The sequence below is a fragment of the Lycium ferocissimum genome, chromosome 1 (assembly GCF_029784015.1).
Source record: "Lycium ferocissimum isolate CSIRO_LF1 chromosome 1, AGI_CSIRO_Lferr_CH_V1, whole genome shotgun sequence".
Taxonomy (NCBI): Eukaryota; Viridiplantae; Streptophyta; class Magnoliopsida; order Solanales; family Solanaceae; genus Lycium; species Lycium ferocissimum.
In genome coordinates, this window is record NC_081342.1 from 21,862,046 (window position 1) to 21,879,399 (window position 17,354).

At 37.2% G+C, this 17,354-nt stretch overlaps 1 protein-coding gene across 4 annotated transcripts; it reads left to right on the forward strand.

Annotated features, from left to right (window-relative positions):
- Positions 1-15,782, forward strand: LOC132052192 (preprotein translocase subunit SCY2, chloroplastic). 4 transcript variants are annotated; one of them, XR_009413960.1, is made up of 15 exons: positions 2-403; positions 1,175-1,696; positions 1,863-1,951; positions 4,962-5,041; positions 5,161-5,250; positions 6,175-6,266; positions 9,772-9,855; positions 10,108-10,249; positions 11,253-11,369; positions 11,581-11,710; positions 12,635-12,758; positions 12,865-12,971; positions 14,740-14,853; positions 14,931-15,134; positions 15,372-15,782. XR_009413960.1 is itself a non-coding variant. In XM_059443612.1 (14 exons), exons 1-13 carry the CDS (start codon positions 340-342, stop codon positions 14,827-14,829), a joined length of 1,731 nt encoding a protein of 576 aa, XP_059299595.1. In that variant the 5' UTR covers positions 1-339; the 3' UTR covers positions 14,830-14,853; positions 15,372-15,782. The 4 variants fall into 4 exon arrangements, 2 of the variants coding, with proteins under 2 accessions (XP_059299595.1, XP_059299580.1); XR_009413961.1 differs by having other exon boundaries at positions 14,931-15,125; XM_059443612.1 differs by lacking the exon at positions 14,931-15,134 and having other exon boundaries at positions 1-403.
- Positions 15,783-17,354: the final 1,572 nt, after the last annotated feature.

Here is a 17,354-nt window from a genome sequence, read left to right on the forward strand (position 1 = left end):
AGAACTCTTCTAGCAGAGGAAAAAAAAATTAGAAGACGGCAGTAATTTTCCGCAACAAGTCGCTATTCTATCTTTGTCCTGCCCACTTTCTTGCTCTGTATATTAACACTGTTGGTTGCTATCTCAATCCTTGTCACAAATTAGAACTTATACAAAAGCCAAAGAGGTTACTTTCTTCGAGTTCATGTGAGTAGTTGAGAGCTCCTTTTGCTTTCCTCAGCCAAGATTCAGGGGTTTATACAATCTTTTTGTGGGATGTTTGACATGTGAATTCCTATATCGAAAAAGGCAACCCTTTAAGGATTGAGCAATAGCTGACTTCTCCATTGAAGTTGTGCCATGGAAGCCGCCATTTTTAGCTCTTACACACCGCTTTCCACTACAGCGGACCTCAGGATTCCAGGCAAGTCTCTCTCCTGTTTCTTTTTTCTTTTTTCTTTTCTAATTAAAAACCGGCCAGTCTTCCCTGTATGTATTGTTAAAAACTGCTGAGCGTTCTAAGGAAAGGAAACACCTTTGCCATAATTCTTTCATAATATACTACTTTCTTTCTTGTTTTTCTGCTTGTTTATGTGTTTAGCATATTGTTTTCCTCATTGTGAAATGGGTGTCACATGAATAAATTTCTGAGTTAATTCTCCAGTTGAGGAATTGGTTGGTTTGTATGTTTAGCATAATATTTTCCTCACTATGAAATGGGTTCCATATGAACAATGCATATCTGAGGGAATGCCTCTAGTATGCTATATTTGGTAGTTACACTAGAATGCTCCAAGATCAGGTTTTGAAACACAGCATGTACAGTGTAAATTGGGATATACTCTTAATTAAGTGAGATTTGCAGGTTCTGTTTACTTGAAATAACTTTATTTGGCTTTATCCTATAAATAAAATTATCAGTAAAGCACTTCTACAAGGGGATGTAATTATGGTAATACCTTCCTAGGAAAAGAAATTGTTAGACTTGTAATTTTGGCTACGAATTTAGCTTGATTTGAACTGGAGTGTATATATCAAAATTCTTGCTTTTACCGTATACAGATTGTAGCAACATGTAACTTGGATTATGTGCCAATATTAGCTTCATCAGCCTATTACTCGAGCTCTATGCTCTATGTTGCTCTTGCTGGTAGACACACATTTAAGACCAACTTTTTTTACTTTTTGCTAGCAGGAAAGTTTGCTGGATGTAATCTCCAATTCTATAATTTGCCATTGAACAGAACACGCATTCCTCTCAAGTTAAAACTTTCTGAATCAAGTAGAAGGCACTTTTCTTCACGAAAGGGGCTGATATTGTCAAATGGTAGGAAAGAATTATCCAGCTATTTTACGGGTCAACTTTCAAGAGACTATACAAGTATCAGGGCAGCATCAGGAGAAACGCTGCATTATGGACAGTCTTCATCAGTTAGTGAAGATGAGGGAATGTCACCAACATCTACAGAGGCCAATGACTTTGTGTCCTTGCAGCCTAAGCAGAAGCAATTTAAAAATAGATTCTTGAACTTTGTAAGACTGGGTTCCGTCATTGATAATGCTGCCGAGTCTTTTTTCAAGAGTGAGATAAGGAGAAGGCTGTTTGTGACTGCCATCTTAATTCTCATTAGCCGTATAGGATATTTCATTCCTCTTCCAGGATTTGACAGGAGGTTGATTCCAGAAGACTATCTCAGCTTTGTCTCGGGATCTGTTGGTAAGTTGTTTTTCCATCTAGATACTTTCCTAGTTAATGGAGTTCAGTTTTGAAATAAGTTGGTTGAGGTTATTGGTCCTTCAAACTTGCTGAACGGAGTGTGGGGAAGGGGTGAAAAGATGATTTTCTTTTCTTCCATTTAGTTATCAATAAACTGTCTTTGCAGATCAACTTGGTGATTCGACTCCGGAACTTAAACTCTCTCTTTTCCAACTTGGGGTCAGTCCTCAGATAGCGGCATCCATTCTTATGCAGGTCAGCTTGCTTCAGATATAAAGTTGCCAAACCAGGATATCAAAATTTGGCTCACTTTTCTATTTTCTATGTTTCGTCAGCTATTTTATTTTGTGAAAGGTAGTTTTTGTTTCCCATGTTCTGCTTAAATAAATATATTTGTTATGTCGGACCACCAGAAGAGGGATGTACAGCAATAGCATTACTCAAAAAAGTGAAATACCAAGATCTTTCTGTGGACCTACATATCTATGTACTATATAAATGTCAGGTAAAAAAATGTACCGAGTTTCCATCCGCGCACCATTGGCCCTCAGGGATTTCTGGCTATGAGAAAGCATTTGATCATGTAAATTGGTTATACTTGCTTAATCTTTTAAAAGATATGGGATTTGTCTTCATCAAAAAGATATGGGATTTGGGGAGAAGTAGACTGGGTGGATTAAGTGGTGCATCTCAATTCCCACACACAGGGGGATTCTCTCTCCCTCTTCTTATTCATCCTGGCAATGGAGGGGATTAGTCTAATGCTATGCAAGGCAAGATCTTTGAATAAGGTTTTAGTACTGGGGCACACGGGCTTAACAGAGTGGAGGTTTCTCACGTCTTTATGGTGATGATACACTTATTCTGTGCGGGGCGGAGGAGAACCAAGTCAGGTATTTGAGACGCATCTTACTGTTGTTCGAAGCTATTTCAGGGCTGAAGATCAACACGGGGAAGAGTTCAATGTTCCCTGTTAATGATGTGCTGGACGTACAAAGCCTGGGAGAGAACCTGGGATGTTTGAAAGGTGAATTACCTATTACCTAGCTAGGCATGCCCTTAGGAGCTAGCCAAGGACATACAAGTGTGACAAAAGTTGAGGAGAAATTTGAAAAGAAGCTTGCAAATTGGAAATAACAGTACCTATCATTGGGTGGTAGGGTCATACTCATCAATAGTGTTCTCGACTTCTTACCAACCTATCTTATGTCCTTATTTCTGATGCCAGTCAGTGTGATGGAGAATTTGGACAAGGCCAGAAGGAGTTTTTTGTGGAACGGAGATGAAGAAAAAAGAACCTATCATCTGGTGAAATGGGACAAGGTGGTGCAAGATAAAAAAAGAGGCGGACTCGGAATTAGAAACTTGAAAGTACATAATCAAAGTTTACTAATGAAATGGTTGTGGAGATATGGCAAAGAGAATGGGTGCTTATGGAGAAGAGTGATTTCCTCTAAATATGGTGAACTGAGAGTTTGGTATGTAGGCAATGTTAATTCTTCGCATGGTGTGGGTTTATGGAAATTCATAGACAGCCTATGACCAGTGTTCGAAGCTAATACCAGAATTAGTGTTCGCAATGGCAGGAATACGAGATTCTGGCAGGATTCGTGGATTGGCCATGCCCCACTTATGATGACATTTAATGATCTCTATAGCTTCTCCTCTAATACAGATTGTCTTGTTTCAGAATGTTGGAATGGAAGCAGTTGGTGCATGAACTTTAGATTCGGAAGTGCCGAGAATGGCCCTTTTAGCAAAAGAGCCAGACCAGGTGTCATTAAATGCAGAAGATCATCTGACTTGGAGGTGGAAACAGAATGGCTCGTTTTCAGTTGGTTCATGCTACAGACAGCTAAATAAAGAGCTGTCCGGTAATTTCAGTTGGCCATATGAGCATTTATGGAAAACAGAGCTCCTTACAAGGTATCTTGCTTCATGTGGTTGCTCACACACTATGCTTGTCTCACTCAATGCAACCTCAAGAGACGGGGGATGACCATTTGCAGCAGATGTTATTTGTGTAGAAAGGAGGAAGAGAGCAGCAATCACCTTTTTATGCACTGCAAAGTAGCGAGGCAACGCTGGTGCTTTTTTTTTCAATTTGTGTAGTATGCCTTTCATTATGCATAGCTCTATTAAGGATCTGCTATCAAGTTGGGGCTATGGTGGGACTAAGAAGTCACTGGAAAATATATGGAATACAGTGCCAGCTTGTGTTTGCTGGGTCTTGTAGGCCGAAAGAAACTCCAGATGTTTTGAAGGGAAAGGTAGCGCTGTACCGTTGCTTAAGTACAAATGTTTGTGGTTTTTGACTTTTTGGTGTAACTTGCAAGATGTGAAGGATGAGAACAGCATGTTAGACCTGTAACTCACAAGCACTCCCTTATTGCTTGGCTGTGGGTTTTATAAACCTAATTCTTAACTGTTTCAAAAAAAGTACTCCGTCCGTCCCATTTTATATGAAGGTGTTTGACTGGGCACAGAGTTTAAGAAAGAAAGAAAGACTTTTGAAACTTGTGGTCTAAAACAAGGCATTAAGAAATGTGTGGCTACAAATCATTTCATTAAGGGTAAAATAGGAGATTTAAAGTTACATTGTTACTAAATATAGAAAGGTGTCATTGTTTTTGGGACTACCTAAAAAGGAAAGAGTGTCATATAAATTGGGATGGAGGGAGTAGAAGAATAATTCCCAAGTGAAAAATGCCGAAACAATCTATCTAAGTGATTTCTAAAAGAGATTTAAGGAATCTTGGAGGAGGAAATTATCTGAGTTGGAACTATAAAAAAGAGAGGATTTTATCTGAGTTGGAGAAAAGTGAAAATAACAGCTAAAGTCTTGCGCTATTTAAGATAATAAGAAAAGGTATTTGAACAACAATGAAGCTCATACATAGTGAGTGCGCCATTGCAAAAGTACCTCAAGCGTTCTTCTTTATTCATCATTGTCGATTTGCTTAGACCATTCTATTAAACAGTTTTATCTTCCCAAAAAAAAAAAAAAAGAGAGTAATTTTAAAGGATTTTTATAGTGGTGGAATAGAATGTGTTAAATAAGAGAGTTCTTTCAAAGGATTTTTATAGTGGTGGAATAGAATGTGTTTGCTGTTTATTTGATTAATACTATTGCTGAATGAGCAAGTGATTCATGTGCCCTTCTGGTTTGAGAGATCAAGGCATATGAAATGGTTGGATTCATCTTTCTGTTGCATAATGCCTCAATTTTTGTGCTAAACTAGTGAATGCCTACTTTCCTGTTCAGGTATTATGTCACGTTCTTCCTTCTTTAGTGAAGCTGAGAAAAGAGGGCTTAGATGGGCATGAGAAGATCAAGAGTTATATGTATGTCTAGTTTTTCATCTCATTCCGTGAGATGGGTTGTTATTTTACTTTGGTGGTCAATTTCTTTGTTTTGTCATCACGAACTTGCACAAGCTTATGAAACTTTGGATCTATTTTAGATGGTGGATCTCGCTTGGTTTTGCAATTTTGGAGGGTCTTATTCTCTCTTGTTACTCACTTCCATATTCGATATATGCTGCCAGTCATAGGTAAGAAATACAAAATTAATCGTGTAATAATCAATGTGAGCATACTTCTCCTATTTTTATTTTGATTCTGCACAAAAGGTCACTATTATTTTTATTGCGCAATGTGGGAGTTCATTTTCCAGTAAAATTTTATTTCCTCAAATACATCATTCTAACTCTTGAGCCGAGGGTCTATCGGAAACAACCTCCCTAACCCAAAAGTTAGGGGTAAGGTCTGCGTACATCCTACCCTCCCCAGACCCCACTTGTGGGACTACACTGGGTATGTTGTTGTTGTACATCATTCTAACTCCATTTCTTCCGTGCAAAGTACCTTTATAGTTTTCTATCTTTCTATCCTAGCTTCGGAAACTTAAATGACCTTCGGAAATTAGCAAAATTATTTTTTAACATTCCTTATTTTCCGAATTTGGAGAAGAGAAACACGTACTATTCTTGTTGTCAATTTACTTTAGTTGATCTGTTTCTTAAAGCACATTGTTCAATGTAAAACTTGACAGTTATATTATTGAAAATTCTGAAAATGTTTAGAAGCACAGCAAGGCAGGAAGTCGTAAATTCCTTGTTTTCCATTCCATCTCACATTATCATCCTAAAGTGTCATCAATGTCTCTTTTTGAAGTCTAACATTGTTCTTCGCTCAATTCGAAAGAGCAAAGGAAGGGCTTGAAAATGTCCCCCTGCAGTATACATACCTTCTTCCTTGTTCCATTATAAATTTAACGCCAATCATCTTTCATAGTTGAGAGGGTTTGTAAATAATTGTTCCTCCCAGTTGTTTAGGTCAAAGTTTCTTTTTTTTTTTTTTTTTGAGTAAAAGGTAACTTTGTTTAGGTCAAAATTTCTTCTCATGCTGTTGATTTATTATTTGCATAATGTTGGCCGGAATTGGTACCACTCTGAATGCCCTTCATTTTGTTGCAGGGTTAAGCATGTGTTGATGACTACGTCCCTTTTAGTTTCTGGTGCAATGACCATGTCATGGATCTGCGACAAAATAACAGAGTCTGGATTTGGTATTTATTTCCTTCGGTGCTTCTTTCTGTATCTTATTTTCTTTTCTTTCTTCCCTTTTTAAACATTTCCTAGATTTCTAATTCTACATGTTTTTCCCAATTTTAGGCATTTTGCTTTTTGTCTGATAAAAACGAAGTTCCTTGTCCCCACAAAATGGAAGCAGAATAGAAATGGAGTTTTTTTTAAGATGAAGTAAAAGAGAAGAATAGACACGGAGTTGCATAGGAAAGAGTTCAAAAGAATGGTCAATGACCTTTTGAGTCTTGTCAATTGTGTTTAAATTTTACTTTAGGGGAAGTGGACTGCGTTTTGTGACTGAAAAGAAAACTAGGCCCACTTGATTTTTTTGACAATGGTAACAGCTTGTATTAAATCACAAAAAAAGGCGGTGAGGCCAGGATTTACACGAGCAAAAGAAAGCAAAAACTGCTATTCTCGGAAGATGTCTACTGGAAAAAAGGAAAACTATAGAGACTCTAGGACTTGAAGTAGAGCCTCAGTGTCTTCTATGTATTCTTGTTTACACAAAAAATGAAAGAGCAAAACACAACTAAGCTTTATCTTTTGGATTGGGTTGCTTTTGCCTTCAAAACATCTCAAATTTCTTTCCTTCCAAATAGTCCACCATATGCATCCTGGGATGCTGCTCCATCTTCTTTTCTGTTCTTTGGTGCCCCCCATTCTGCTTCAGCTAGATAGCATCTCCAGTGAACTCCGTGGCATTGTCCAGCTCAAGCCTATCATAGCCAAAAATATATCCCAGAGTTGGGTGGTAACTCTGCAATGCAGGAACGAATGGTTATTTGTCTCTGCAGTCCTTCCAGGCTTCCACATAGAGGGCAGATAGAACATAACTGTAGTCCCTTTCTTTGTAGCTTATCCTGTGTCAAACAGGCCTTCCTAACAACTAGCCTACAAAACAGGCCACCTTATATGGAATCATAGTCTTCCATATGTGCTTCCAAGGCCATATAGGACATTAGTATTGTTGTCAAAATTCAGGTAATGGGATGCTCTTGTTGATTGGCACATAAGGATTAGTAAACTAGTGACATGATGACTCTTTGTTATCTCTGATGAAAGTTAGTATCACTGGCTGTTGAAGCTGTCTTTTTTTTTTTTTTTTTTTTTTTTTTGCTGGACTAATTTTTACTTCCATAAATTCAAAAGAGTATTCAATTTCACAAGGCCTAAAACAGCTACTCAGTAGATTAACAATATCAATGCTAAAAGATCCGAGCTATAAGGTTACACTACCAATGGAGATATTCGAACTACTTCAGCTCTACCTGACTACTAAAATAGGAGTATGGTAGCCTCAAATTAAAAGCCATAACTATTGCCACAAGAAATCTTATGGAACTTAGAGAAGATCTCAAATGAGCAGCCTGCAGCTGCATGGAAAGTGTGGGATACCCCCCTTTTTCCTTGTCATCCACTGTTATATAATGAGGTTGCATTTCTTAAAAATGTTTGGACAAGTCAAAACACCTGCTATGGTTATCAAAAAGTCAAAACATCTGATATATATAAAAGTCACTGGCTATCAGGTTCACCTGGCATCTTACAATTCCAACCACCTGAACCGTGCTTACGCTCTCCTCTCTTTCTTTTGTTTTGGGAAAATGTACCTCCGAGGCTAAGAACGATTTCAATATTGATTGTTCCTGAGACGTGGATGCTTTACCTGCTCCATCAGGTTCTGATGCAGGGGGAGGTGGATTAAAGCTTTCTTCTACCACATTATTTCTCACATCTTGATGCTTCTCAAAGGATTTGTCATGATTCATCATCAAAATGTGTCTTCATACTTTGGATACTTCATTATGTATGAGAAAGTTATCAACGGTTCTTTCGCTTGAATCTCCAACTTGTGCCTGCTGCTGCGTCACATCCACAGAGGACAAAGGTCTTACTTTACTTTCTATTATGTCAGGAATAGTAGCCTCTCTATAGCTTGACATTGCACTGTCCGGCATGATGAAATCTCCGAGATCATAATCTATCTCATGCTAAGATGTTGCATATAAACCTCCAGCTGATGTTGTGTCTCCATTGCATGCCGAGAATGTAGGGCTACGAATAGAGCTAGCCTGTCCATCAAATGACATTAAACTCTCAGAGGAAGAAGACTTTATCGCATTTTTCGTCATCATTGTATCAACTTGGTCTTTCAGCTTATGAACCCGACTATGTACTAGTTCAATTCTCCGAAGGATATGCTCTAGAAAACCATTGCTGTTCACGAGTATTGACAAATCATCATCAATACCAAACTCATCCTGGCCATTGGTTTTCTGTTCTGTCAATGCTGCATTACTAATATCATCTCCAGGTGGTGTACCATCCGAATCCAGCCTTTTATTTTCAAAATAAGAGAAAAGGTTATGAGTAGATATGTGTGTTGCAATATCTGTTCCGTCCTCAACTCTCTTCCTCTTTCTCCACTTCATGGTCTTTTTCCTGTGCCTTGGATGAATAAATGGCAACAATTTCGAGCCTGACTCTTCCAAAGAAGCTTGATCTAACACCCTATGTCTTTCCCTATCATGTGCTGATATCTCTCCATTGTACTTTGCCGCGTGCAACTGAAGCTCTTTCATCTTGAGTTCTGCCAGTGCGTATAAAGTCTCTCCAGTGAGAAGTCAACTTTTTCTGCCTTATTGGAAAGAAGCTGCTAAACCCATCGAACAAAGAGGCCAAGCCAGTATCATCATAGAACCGTGATTCCACTTCAGCATCACTAGGCCCAGAACCATTATCATTTCCTGATGTAGTGTCAATAAATGAGCTTGAGTATTCAGTTTCATCAGGATCTGCCTTTGGAGCTAATCTGATGTCGCTGCTTCTTGCAAACCCAGTTACATTAACAGCCACATACATGGAACTTTTGGAGCTTTTGTAGTTTCCAGTTGAACAACGTTATTCTATAGTTAATTCTAGAGTTGAAACCTTTCCTTTCGGGATTAAATGGTATAGTGTTCGTTTTACCAAGCTTAACAGAAAATTTTGGTTTCCTATCTAAAGCTGTCTCTGCTGTATGTTGAGCAGGTGCCATGCTACATATGCCACCAAAGCAAGATCATCTTACAAACCACCAAAAAGGAAAGTTTTGACCAAAATTATAAACCAACATCAACAACAACATACCAGTGTAATCCCACAAGTGGGGTCTGGGGAGGGTAGAGTGTATGCAGACCTTACTAAAATTTTAAACCATCTTCGCTAAATCAGTGAATGAAGTGAGGAGTGTAAACGCTGTTGAAGTTGTTATGGCATACTCTTGGCGGACCTGTTATAATTCTGTTTAAATCTGAGATTGGATAAGTTTGAAGAATTATGTAACTGACCGGAATTAGCCGACCCCAATTTATATGGTAATGAGACTTGGTCCATTAGTTGATGTAAGTTGCAACTAAATGAAATTAAATTTGGTTGATTCTTCCTTTTCTGTTTTCTTGCTCTTCCTTTTTCATGTTTGCTGATGCCTAATGGATGGTCCAGGTCAAGGATCAACTTTGATTATTTGTGTGGGCATTTTGACTGGCTACACTGATACATTGCAGAAAATGTTAACTCAAATATCAGGTGGGTTACAAATGAGATACTGTAGCTTTTTAATTCTTTCTGATCATTGTCCTCTATTGGCAAGGATATCAGCATGTTGTGTACAAAATTGATTCTTTTTTCTGTCCCGAAACCATTTTTTAAGTAGTGAAGTTTGTTCATGATCCGAGAAATAACTAGAAGTACATAACAATAGCATTTGATAAAAGGATTGAATAGTTCAGTCCCTCTAAATTCTTGATTAAAGTTTCCCTTCATCCTTAACATACACAGGAAATAGCGGGAGCTGGTGGCCTTATGTACTTGCAGTACTAGGTGTTTTTACTGTTGTTACAATGTGGGCTGTCGTTGTGAGTGAAGGGTGCCGGAAAGTTAAGCTGCAGTATTATGGTTTTAAAGTCGCTTCTGCTGCAAGGTGATTTGAACCCTGAAGTGCTATTGATTTCCCCTTTTTTTTTTTTTTTGTTGGAAGCCAGATTTTCTGTTGTTAGACTACTGTGAAAGCTTCATAGGCCTAGTTGCAGGTATCCCAGTGCCCATGCAAATGTTTTACAAGCTAAGATTTTGGGGGACTTATATAACATTATTGGGTAAACTTGGCCCATACTATATATATATATATATATATATTTGTTTTTTAATAAGGTAAGAAACTGGCTAATACTATAGTGAAATCTTATGATGGAATTAATTACTGGCTGTAACTGGAGCTGTATGTAGAGTGGAAATTTCTTATCAAGGAATTATTGAGTAGCTCATAAGTCATATCCGTGATTAGTGTAAATGCATCTAAACTTCCATAATGTTTGTACTTCTCTCAATCACAGATTTCATGTGCATGCAATACTGGAGTTACTGCTTTCTCTTGCATGCCTGATCATGTGTAAGTGAGTGCGACTAGTAAGAGGATGTTAATGTACACGGTCATAATTGGATGCACAAGCCATGTACTTCTCCATCAAATGGAAAAAGTTTGTGACTGCTTGAGTTTGTAGCCTTGTAGGACAGGATTGAATGATTTGATTCACTTAATTGATATTTCATGAGTGAAACAAAAAGGAATTTTGCTTGGTTTTTTTGATGATAAACACTCAAACATGTCTGGCTTGTGGCTTCCATGTAAGTATGGATATGTACAAAATGCGCACACACACACACACATATTCATACACGTACGCACACTCATGTATACAAAAAGAAACTGTCCAGTAGTGACTTGTGAGACTCTGAATAATTGAGTTGGAATCAAATTTTTTATTTGACTTGGGAATTGGTTACAACTTAAATTTTTACTACCTAGAATATAGAAGCCAGTTCCCGTAGAATTTAGTTTCTTTTACATACAGAGATATATTGTACTCATTTGGGAATAGTATATTATATATTGGCATCTGATTTAAGTTACTCATCTTGAGCAGAGAAGATTCTCCAGTTCCAGAGGTGGAGCCCTATATACCATTCAACATAAACCCAGCAGGAATGCAGCCTATTCTTGTTACCTCTTATCTGTTGGCACTTCCCGGCATCCTTGCAAGGTCACTTTATATTCAACTGAATTACATCACAGTCACACCACTACTTTAGTGGTTCTTTGCTTATTGACGGAAAAACTTCAGTGGTTCTTTACCAATGTTTTAGGAGTAGTATCTTAGTGATGTGGAGCCAATATTGTACCTGAGCTTCAGTTGGCATCACTTTTTTGAGATTTTTCAGCTACAGGTTCCTGACAAATACTTTTTCTGGCAGTCTTCTTGGTTCAAGGTTTTGGGAACACGTAAGAGACATTTTGAATCCCGACACTTCTCATGGGGCAGATCCGTGGGTTTACTATACAGTTTATGCTTTCTTTGTCTTCCTCTTCAACATATTTGACATTGTAAGTTGCCATTAACACCCCCCCCCCCCCCCCCCTTGTCTTTTTTTTTTTTTTTTTTTTTTAAAAGTTGCCATTAACTTAGTGTGCAGAAAGTAGATTTTAAAATGTTACATGCAAAATTCTTTTTTCGTTGAAGATTACTCTATAATTGGAGTGGATAGAACATCAATGGAATCAATTCAATACACTAGGTCCTTTTTTACAAGGTTGTTTCTGAACTGAAAAGTTTCTATCTAGTCCCTTGGATTGAAGCACTCCAGTCATTAGGGGAACCCAAAATACCAGCTGGTCTAATAAAGGTGAAAGAATAAGTAGTAAAAGATACCCAGGTTTTCTGGTGAGTTTACGATGTTCAGGGCAGAAAATAGAAATTTAAATTAACCTTTTAAAGTCACTAATTAGGTAGCCAGGAGGTTAAAAAAGAACAGAAGACCGCGTAAGGCTGAGTTTTATCTGAATGAAAGTAGGGGGAGAAAGAGGTAGTCATTTTACGAAAGATGATGTCACACAGAAAAGTTATTAAAAACTGATTATCTGATGTCAATCTCATATCAGTTCTGTGCTTCTGCACTTGAAGAAAGAAAAGCAGATATGGAGGACCATTCCATTTTGTATATTTTGGACTTTATGGTTGGAGAGGAACAAAGCTTGCTTCGAAGGGCATAGGGATCACATCTCTAGAATTAAGAATAGATGTAATCATAATCTATATTGTTGGTGTAAATGCAGTTCTTTAGTGGAGCTGCATCAGTTTATCGATTTCCTGGACTTGTTAGGAGGATTGTATGGTGTTTTTGTTTGTTCTGGGTTGTTCTTCTTTTTGTACTTTCTTGTACCTTCTTGGTACCTTTTAATAAACATTTACCTAAAGAAAAGGGATATTCTCTCTTGGTCAGTTTTACTTAACGGTAACCTTGTGACCAGGCGAACATGCCAAAAGAAATTGCTGATTACTTAAACAAGATAGGTGCTAGAATTCCGAGTATAAAGCCTGGAAAAGCTACAATTGCATATTTGACAAAGATCCAAGCTTCAACGCGGTTCTGGGGTATATATCTTGTTTCTCTCTGTCTCTTTCTAAACCTCTATTTTTTGTTGTGCGATTCACTAACAGAAGGTACTTTTCTTTTTTATTTCATTGGATTGTTGTGCAGGTGGTGTATTATTAAGTGTTTTGGCCACTACATCCACCATTCTAGACCATTATTTGCGTCGCATCAATGAAGGATATGCAATAGGATTGACATCAGTGCTAATAATTGTAAGTTCATGATTTTCAGGCATGCATAGTTTCTTTATGAGCACATCAGCACGCACAGATTCCCCTCCCTCCTGCCAATAGGCTCTATAACCCAAAGGTTAAGGAGAAAAAAAAAGAGGAACAAAAAGAATTTGATGTGAATACTATACTTCAAATCTTTTTGACATCAGTTCTAGTGATTGTAAGTTCGTGGTTGTCAGGCTTGAATGGTTGCTTTTTGAACACACACAGGTCTTCCTTCCTCGCCCATCAATAGGCTCTGTAACCCCAAAAGGATCGTGATGTTGGTGCCTTTACTTAATCTGTTCAAGCCGATTTAATCATCAGATATCTTCTTGCTTCTACACATCTTAATTTGTTGGGAACTGATTGAGAAGGAAAATGACTTCTGTTATCTTTTAATGGTATTCCATATTCTAACCAATAAATTGTTGTTGGACGCCCCCAGTTATGCCCTTGAAATTGCTCTCTTCTTGTTATCAATTGTCCAGCAGAGGCTTAAACCTACTGTCAGACTGCTCTACAAGAGAATTGAATCTATATTCAGTCTGTCGGAAGTTATCCCAATGTCACACCCCAAGTCACTTGGTCCTTTTAACACGACTAGTACCCAATGAATTGATCCAGAGCCAACTGTGCAACAATTCAAATAGCTCCTTAAGCCTATTTTGACCCTCCATGATACCATATATTATGTGGTATGAATTCAACTCTTCAAACAGTAACTGTCTCTACCCCGTCAATATCACTGTCAATATCCTAGTCTTGTCAATTCCTTCTAAGAGGAATGTTCCTGTAGTTATCTGCCCTATATTTGATATATATGCAGAATGTTCTTCCTTTAGTTATCTGCTCTATATTCTGGTATATACATGCATCATGTTGTGTAGCTATATTGTAAATAGCAGGGAATCCGTTCCCTCATCTTTGAGAGGGCTGTGACCTTGCCTTGCATCAGGCCAAAATTTAATCCTCAGTAAAACACATCATGTCACATTTAACTCTCATGTGTATACCTTAGAACCTAGCAACATTTTTTTTTTCATTATCTTTCTCCTACCATCAACTGAAAGCGTAATGACAAGTTTGATGCCATAACATCCTAAGGGACCTCTGCATAAGATTAATATGGTGGCAACGCAACTAGAAGTCTTCTATATAGTGCAACTTACAGTAATGGCACCAACAGCTTTTGAGCGGCTTTCTCTCAAGCATTTTAGTATGATTTTCAATTTAATGTCACTAATGACAGTTGTAGTTCAGCTTGATGGGAACTAAAACAAAAAATGTGATCACCTTAATGTTGTCAATATTTTGTAGCATTTTTAGTGCTGTAATTCTCAACTGAAATCTGTGTAAATTTGCAATTTTCCTCCATAGCCCAGTGATTCTTTAATTTGTTCCAATGTAATGCTTGTGGATTAGATTTATGTGTCTTACAAGTAGGCGTGCATCTTTTCTTGAAACACAAGCATTATAATTTTGTTAAGTTTTGATGGGAGTAAGTTCTGTTCCCTCATTTTTCATAATTTTATATGCTACTGATCTCTTCAATAATATATAATTAACCCATAAACTTATATAGGCAGAGTTTTTCCGGTAGAGAACAAGGTCAGATTCAAGTAACAGTTTCTGTGAAGTTGTCTGGCAGTTTTTATCACACTTAGTAGAAATCACTGCTATTATACTCCTGGGAATGTGGTAGAATGGTCATTATCATTCAGATGTCGTACTGAAATATTTCTTCTTCCTGGCTTCTGCTTTGCAGGTGGGCTCAATTATTGAACTGAGAAGATCTTATCAAGCATATAATGTAATGCCAAGTCTAAGTATGGCTTTGAAGCGGTATGGTGTATGAGATTGGAGGGTGGCTCTATTTGAGGTATATCTACTGTGTCGTACTTGGTAAATATTCTGTACCATATGACTTCGCTAATACATTACTTGGTGCTTGTGCAGTAAATGGGATTCAGTTCTTGCTTGCACCATTGGTGCGGAGAATATTTTGCAGAGTCTAGGATTTTCTTGAGTGAAATCTACGTACTGATCACATTTTGTAACTTGGAAGATCAAAGATGTCACGATCAGCCTACTCCTCCCGGTCAAGCCACATTTTCCATATGTAGCGAGTAAAATGTAGCCCTTTGGCTGAGAGTAAACCATGTTATCCTTCTTCCTTTTACTTTTCTTTGTTACACGTAAGCTCTGCTATGTATTATTAAATGAGCTTTTGCAGGATTTGAAGTAACTGCATAATCATATATAGGGTTTAATGATGTGTGAAACCGAAAAACCATTTCTATCCACTAGCTTCACAAATTCGTTTTGACTTCTACATGCATCCTTTGTGATTTTGCTGATGACAACACGATTCATCTGCTTCCTGAATTGTGTTTCCAGGATGCAGGATGAGTCGCAGTGTCACACGATGAGGACTAGCCCGTGCTGCAAATAACTGAATTTTAACAAAGACGAGCGTGATAGGGAGGGGTTTATCGATTTGTTCAGGGAGAGCATTATTTGGCTTGCTTACATTCTGATGAAGTGCTGTCTGTGCATTAATAGAGTTCAAGATGCCTGAAGAATATGCATGGTCATAATTATATATGATATTACATTTGTTTGTGCTCTAGATGGCCAAGATATGGCATGAAGCAAGTGTACTTTTCTTCTCTTGGCAAGCAAAAGAGGATGTAATTTTTTTTAAATATTTTTTTGGGGTATGTTTACAATCTTCGTGTTGGTTGAATGGTGTGCATCAGTGTGAAACTTTAATCATACTTGCTCCTTTTACCTCTGTACTCAAATGTTCCTTTCTTTTCTTTCTATTTAACGGAGTTGAAATAGCGCAGTGATGTTTTTTCTTTCTTAGGTGTGAAGCCAGATCGTACTAAAGACAATGAAAAAATGTCGAAAATGATCGATTTCCAAAAAATTGGGAAAAGCAGAATGAAAGACAGTCCTATGAGAAATTTCGAGGACGTTCGGGATGAAGCCAATCCAAAAAAAAAAAAAGTGTGATTTGGATAATAGCATTTCTTATGACACAAGATTGTCCTCCTGTTCATTCTTCCCCATATTTATTCAAAACAAAAGAAAGGAATGAAACAACTCAAGTGAATTGAGTTGAAGTGCTTATCTTTGCTTCACAAATTACAAGTCTCTTTTAAGCTTTACATCTTTACCCTTGTTTTAATAAACCGTGCAAATATCATAATATCAATGAACGAAGTACCACGTTTTTTCTTCTTCAAATGTTTAGGGGAGAGAGATTAAAATTTCGACTAAAGGTTAGATAACGACCAGTGGATGAATAAAAGGCTCAGTCACACTCAAGTCTTATATTGCTAATGATGGTTTCTACACAGTTCTTACTTCTTAGTATACATTGGGAATTCTTGTTTATGCTCCAAAATCAAGCTAAGTTGCTACTAGCTTTACTAGACAAACTAGTAAATACGCCCGCGCTTCGCGCGGTTGATGATAGAAAATAAAATATGTTGATAAATAATTTATAGAAGAATTTTTAATTTTAAACAGGTCTTATAACATGAAAGGGACAGTAACACATTTTTTTTCTCGACATAAATTGATGAATAATCAAATAAGCAACCTAACCGGGAACAATACAATGTGTAAACTCATGATTTTGAGATGGTAATACAACAAAAATTGATAAACAATCATCCAGAAGAAGCAATATAAACTTAGAATCCATGTCTGATGAATAAAAGAGAATATCATGCAAATAATAACTCAAAATGGTTCACACTTAATTAGCAATATGAAAATAGAAAACGGGCTTTTAAACTTTCATCTGTTTTGTAAAATTCATGAAATTGCTCAATATGCCTCTTCTTTTTTTTAATCTCACTCGATATCTTTTTTTGTTTGAAATTCATTGACGGAATATATTGGCTACCTGAAAATCCATCAAATTCATGCAGAAAATTTTCATTGTTTTATTGTGTGAAGAAAGGAAAGGATGACGATAAGAAGCACCTGTCACCCATGTGCGGATGCACGTTACGTTAGACACCACTTCGTCAGAATTTTTTATTAGATATACACACAACCCACGTGCAATACAAATATATTATTAGCTGATGAGCTTACTTGATAAAAGATGTTGCCTGCCACTATGCCAAAATAAGATTAAACCAATGAACCAAGACTCAGTTATGTACAACGGAAGCGATAAAGATACAATATATAAAAATAAAAAAAAATAAAAAAAAGCAGTTATTTAGTAAAACATAAATGAAGTTTAAAACTATAAATTGAAAGAGAAAAAAAAAACTACTCCTTTTTTGTAATTTGGAACATGTCTCATGTTGTTATAGTGATTTGTTCACTTCATCAAATGTTGCTTACAAATTTTTT

Bases quoted from the DNA above. Each gene is read 5' to 3' on its own strand.
- LOC132052192 (XM_059443612.1), top strand. From the start codon at position 340: ATGGAAGCCGCCATTTTTAGCTCTTACACACCGCTTTCCACTACAGCG. The intron at 5,042-5,160 runs GTATGTCTAGTT...GATCTATTTTAG, and splicing joins GAGAAGATCAAGAGTTATAT to ATGGTGGATCTCGCTTGGTT. The intron at 6,267-9,771 runs GTATTTATTTCC...TGGATGGTCCAG, and splicing joins AATAACAGAGTCTGGATTTG to GTCAAGGATCAACTTTGATT.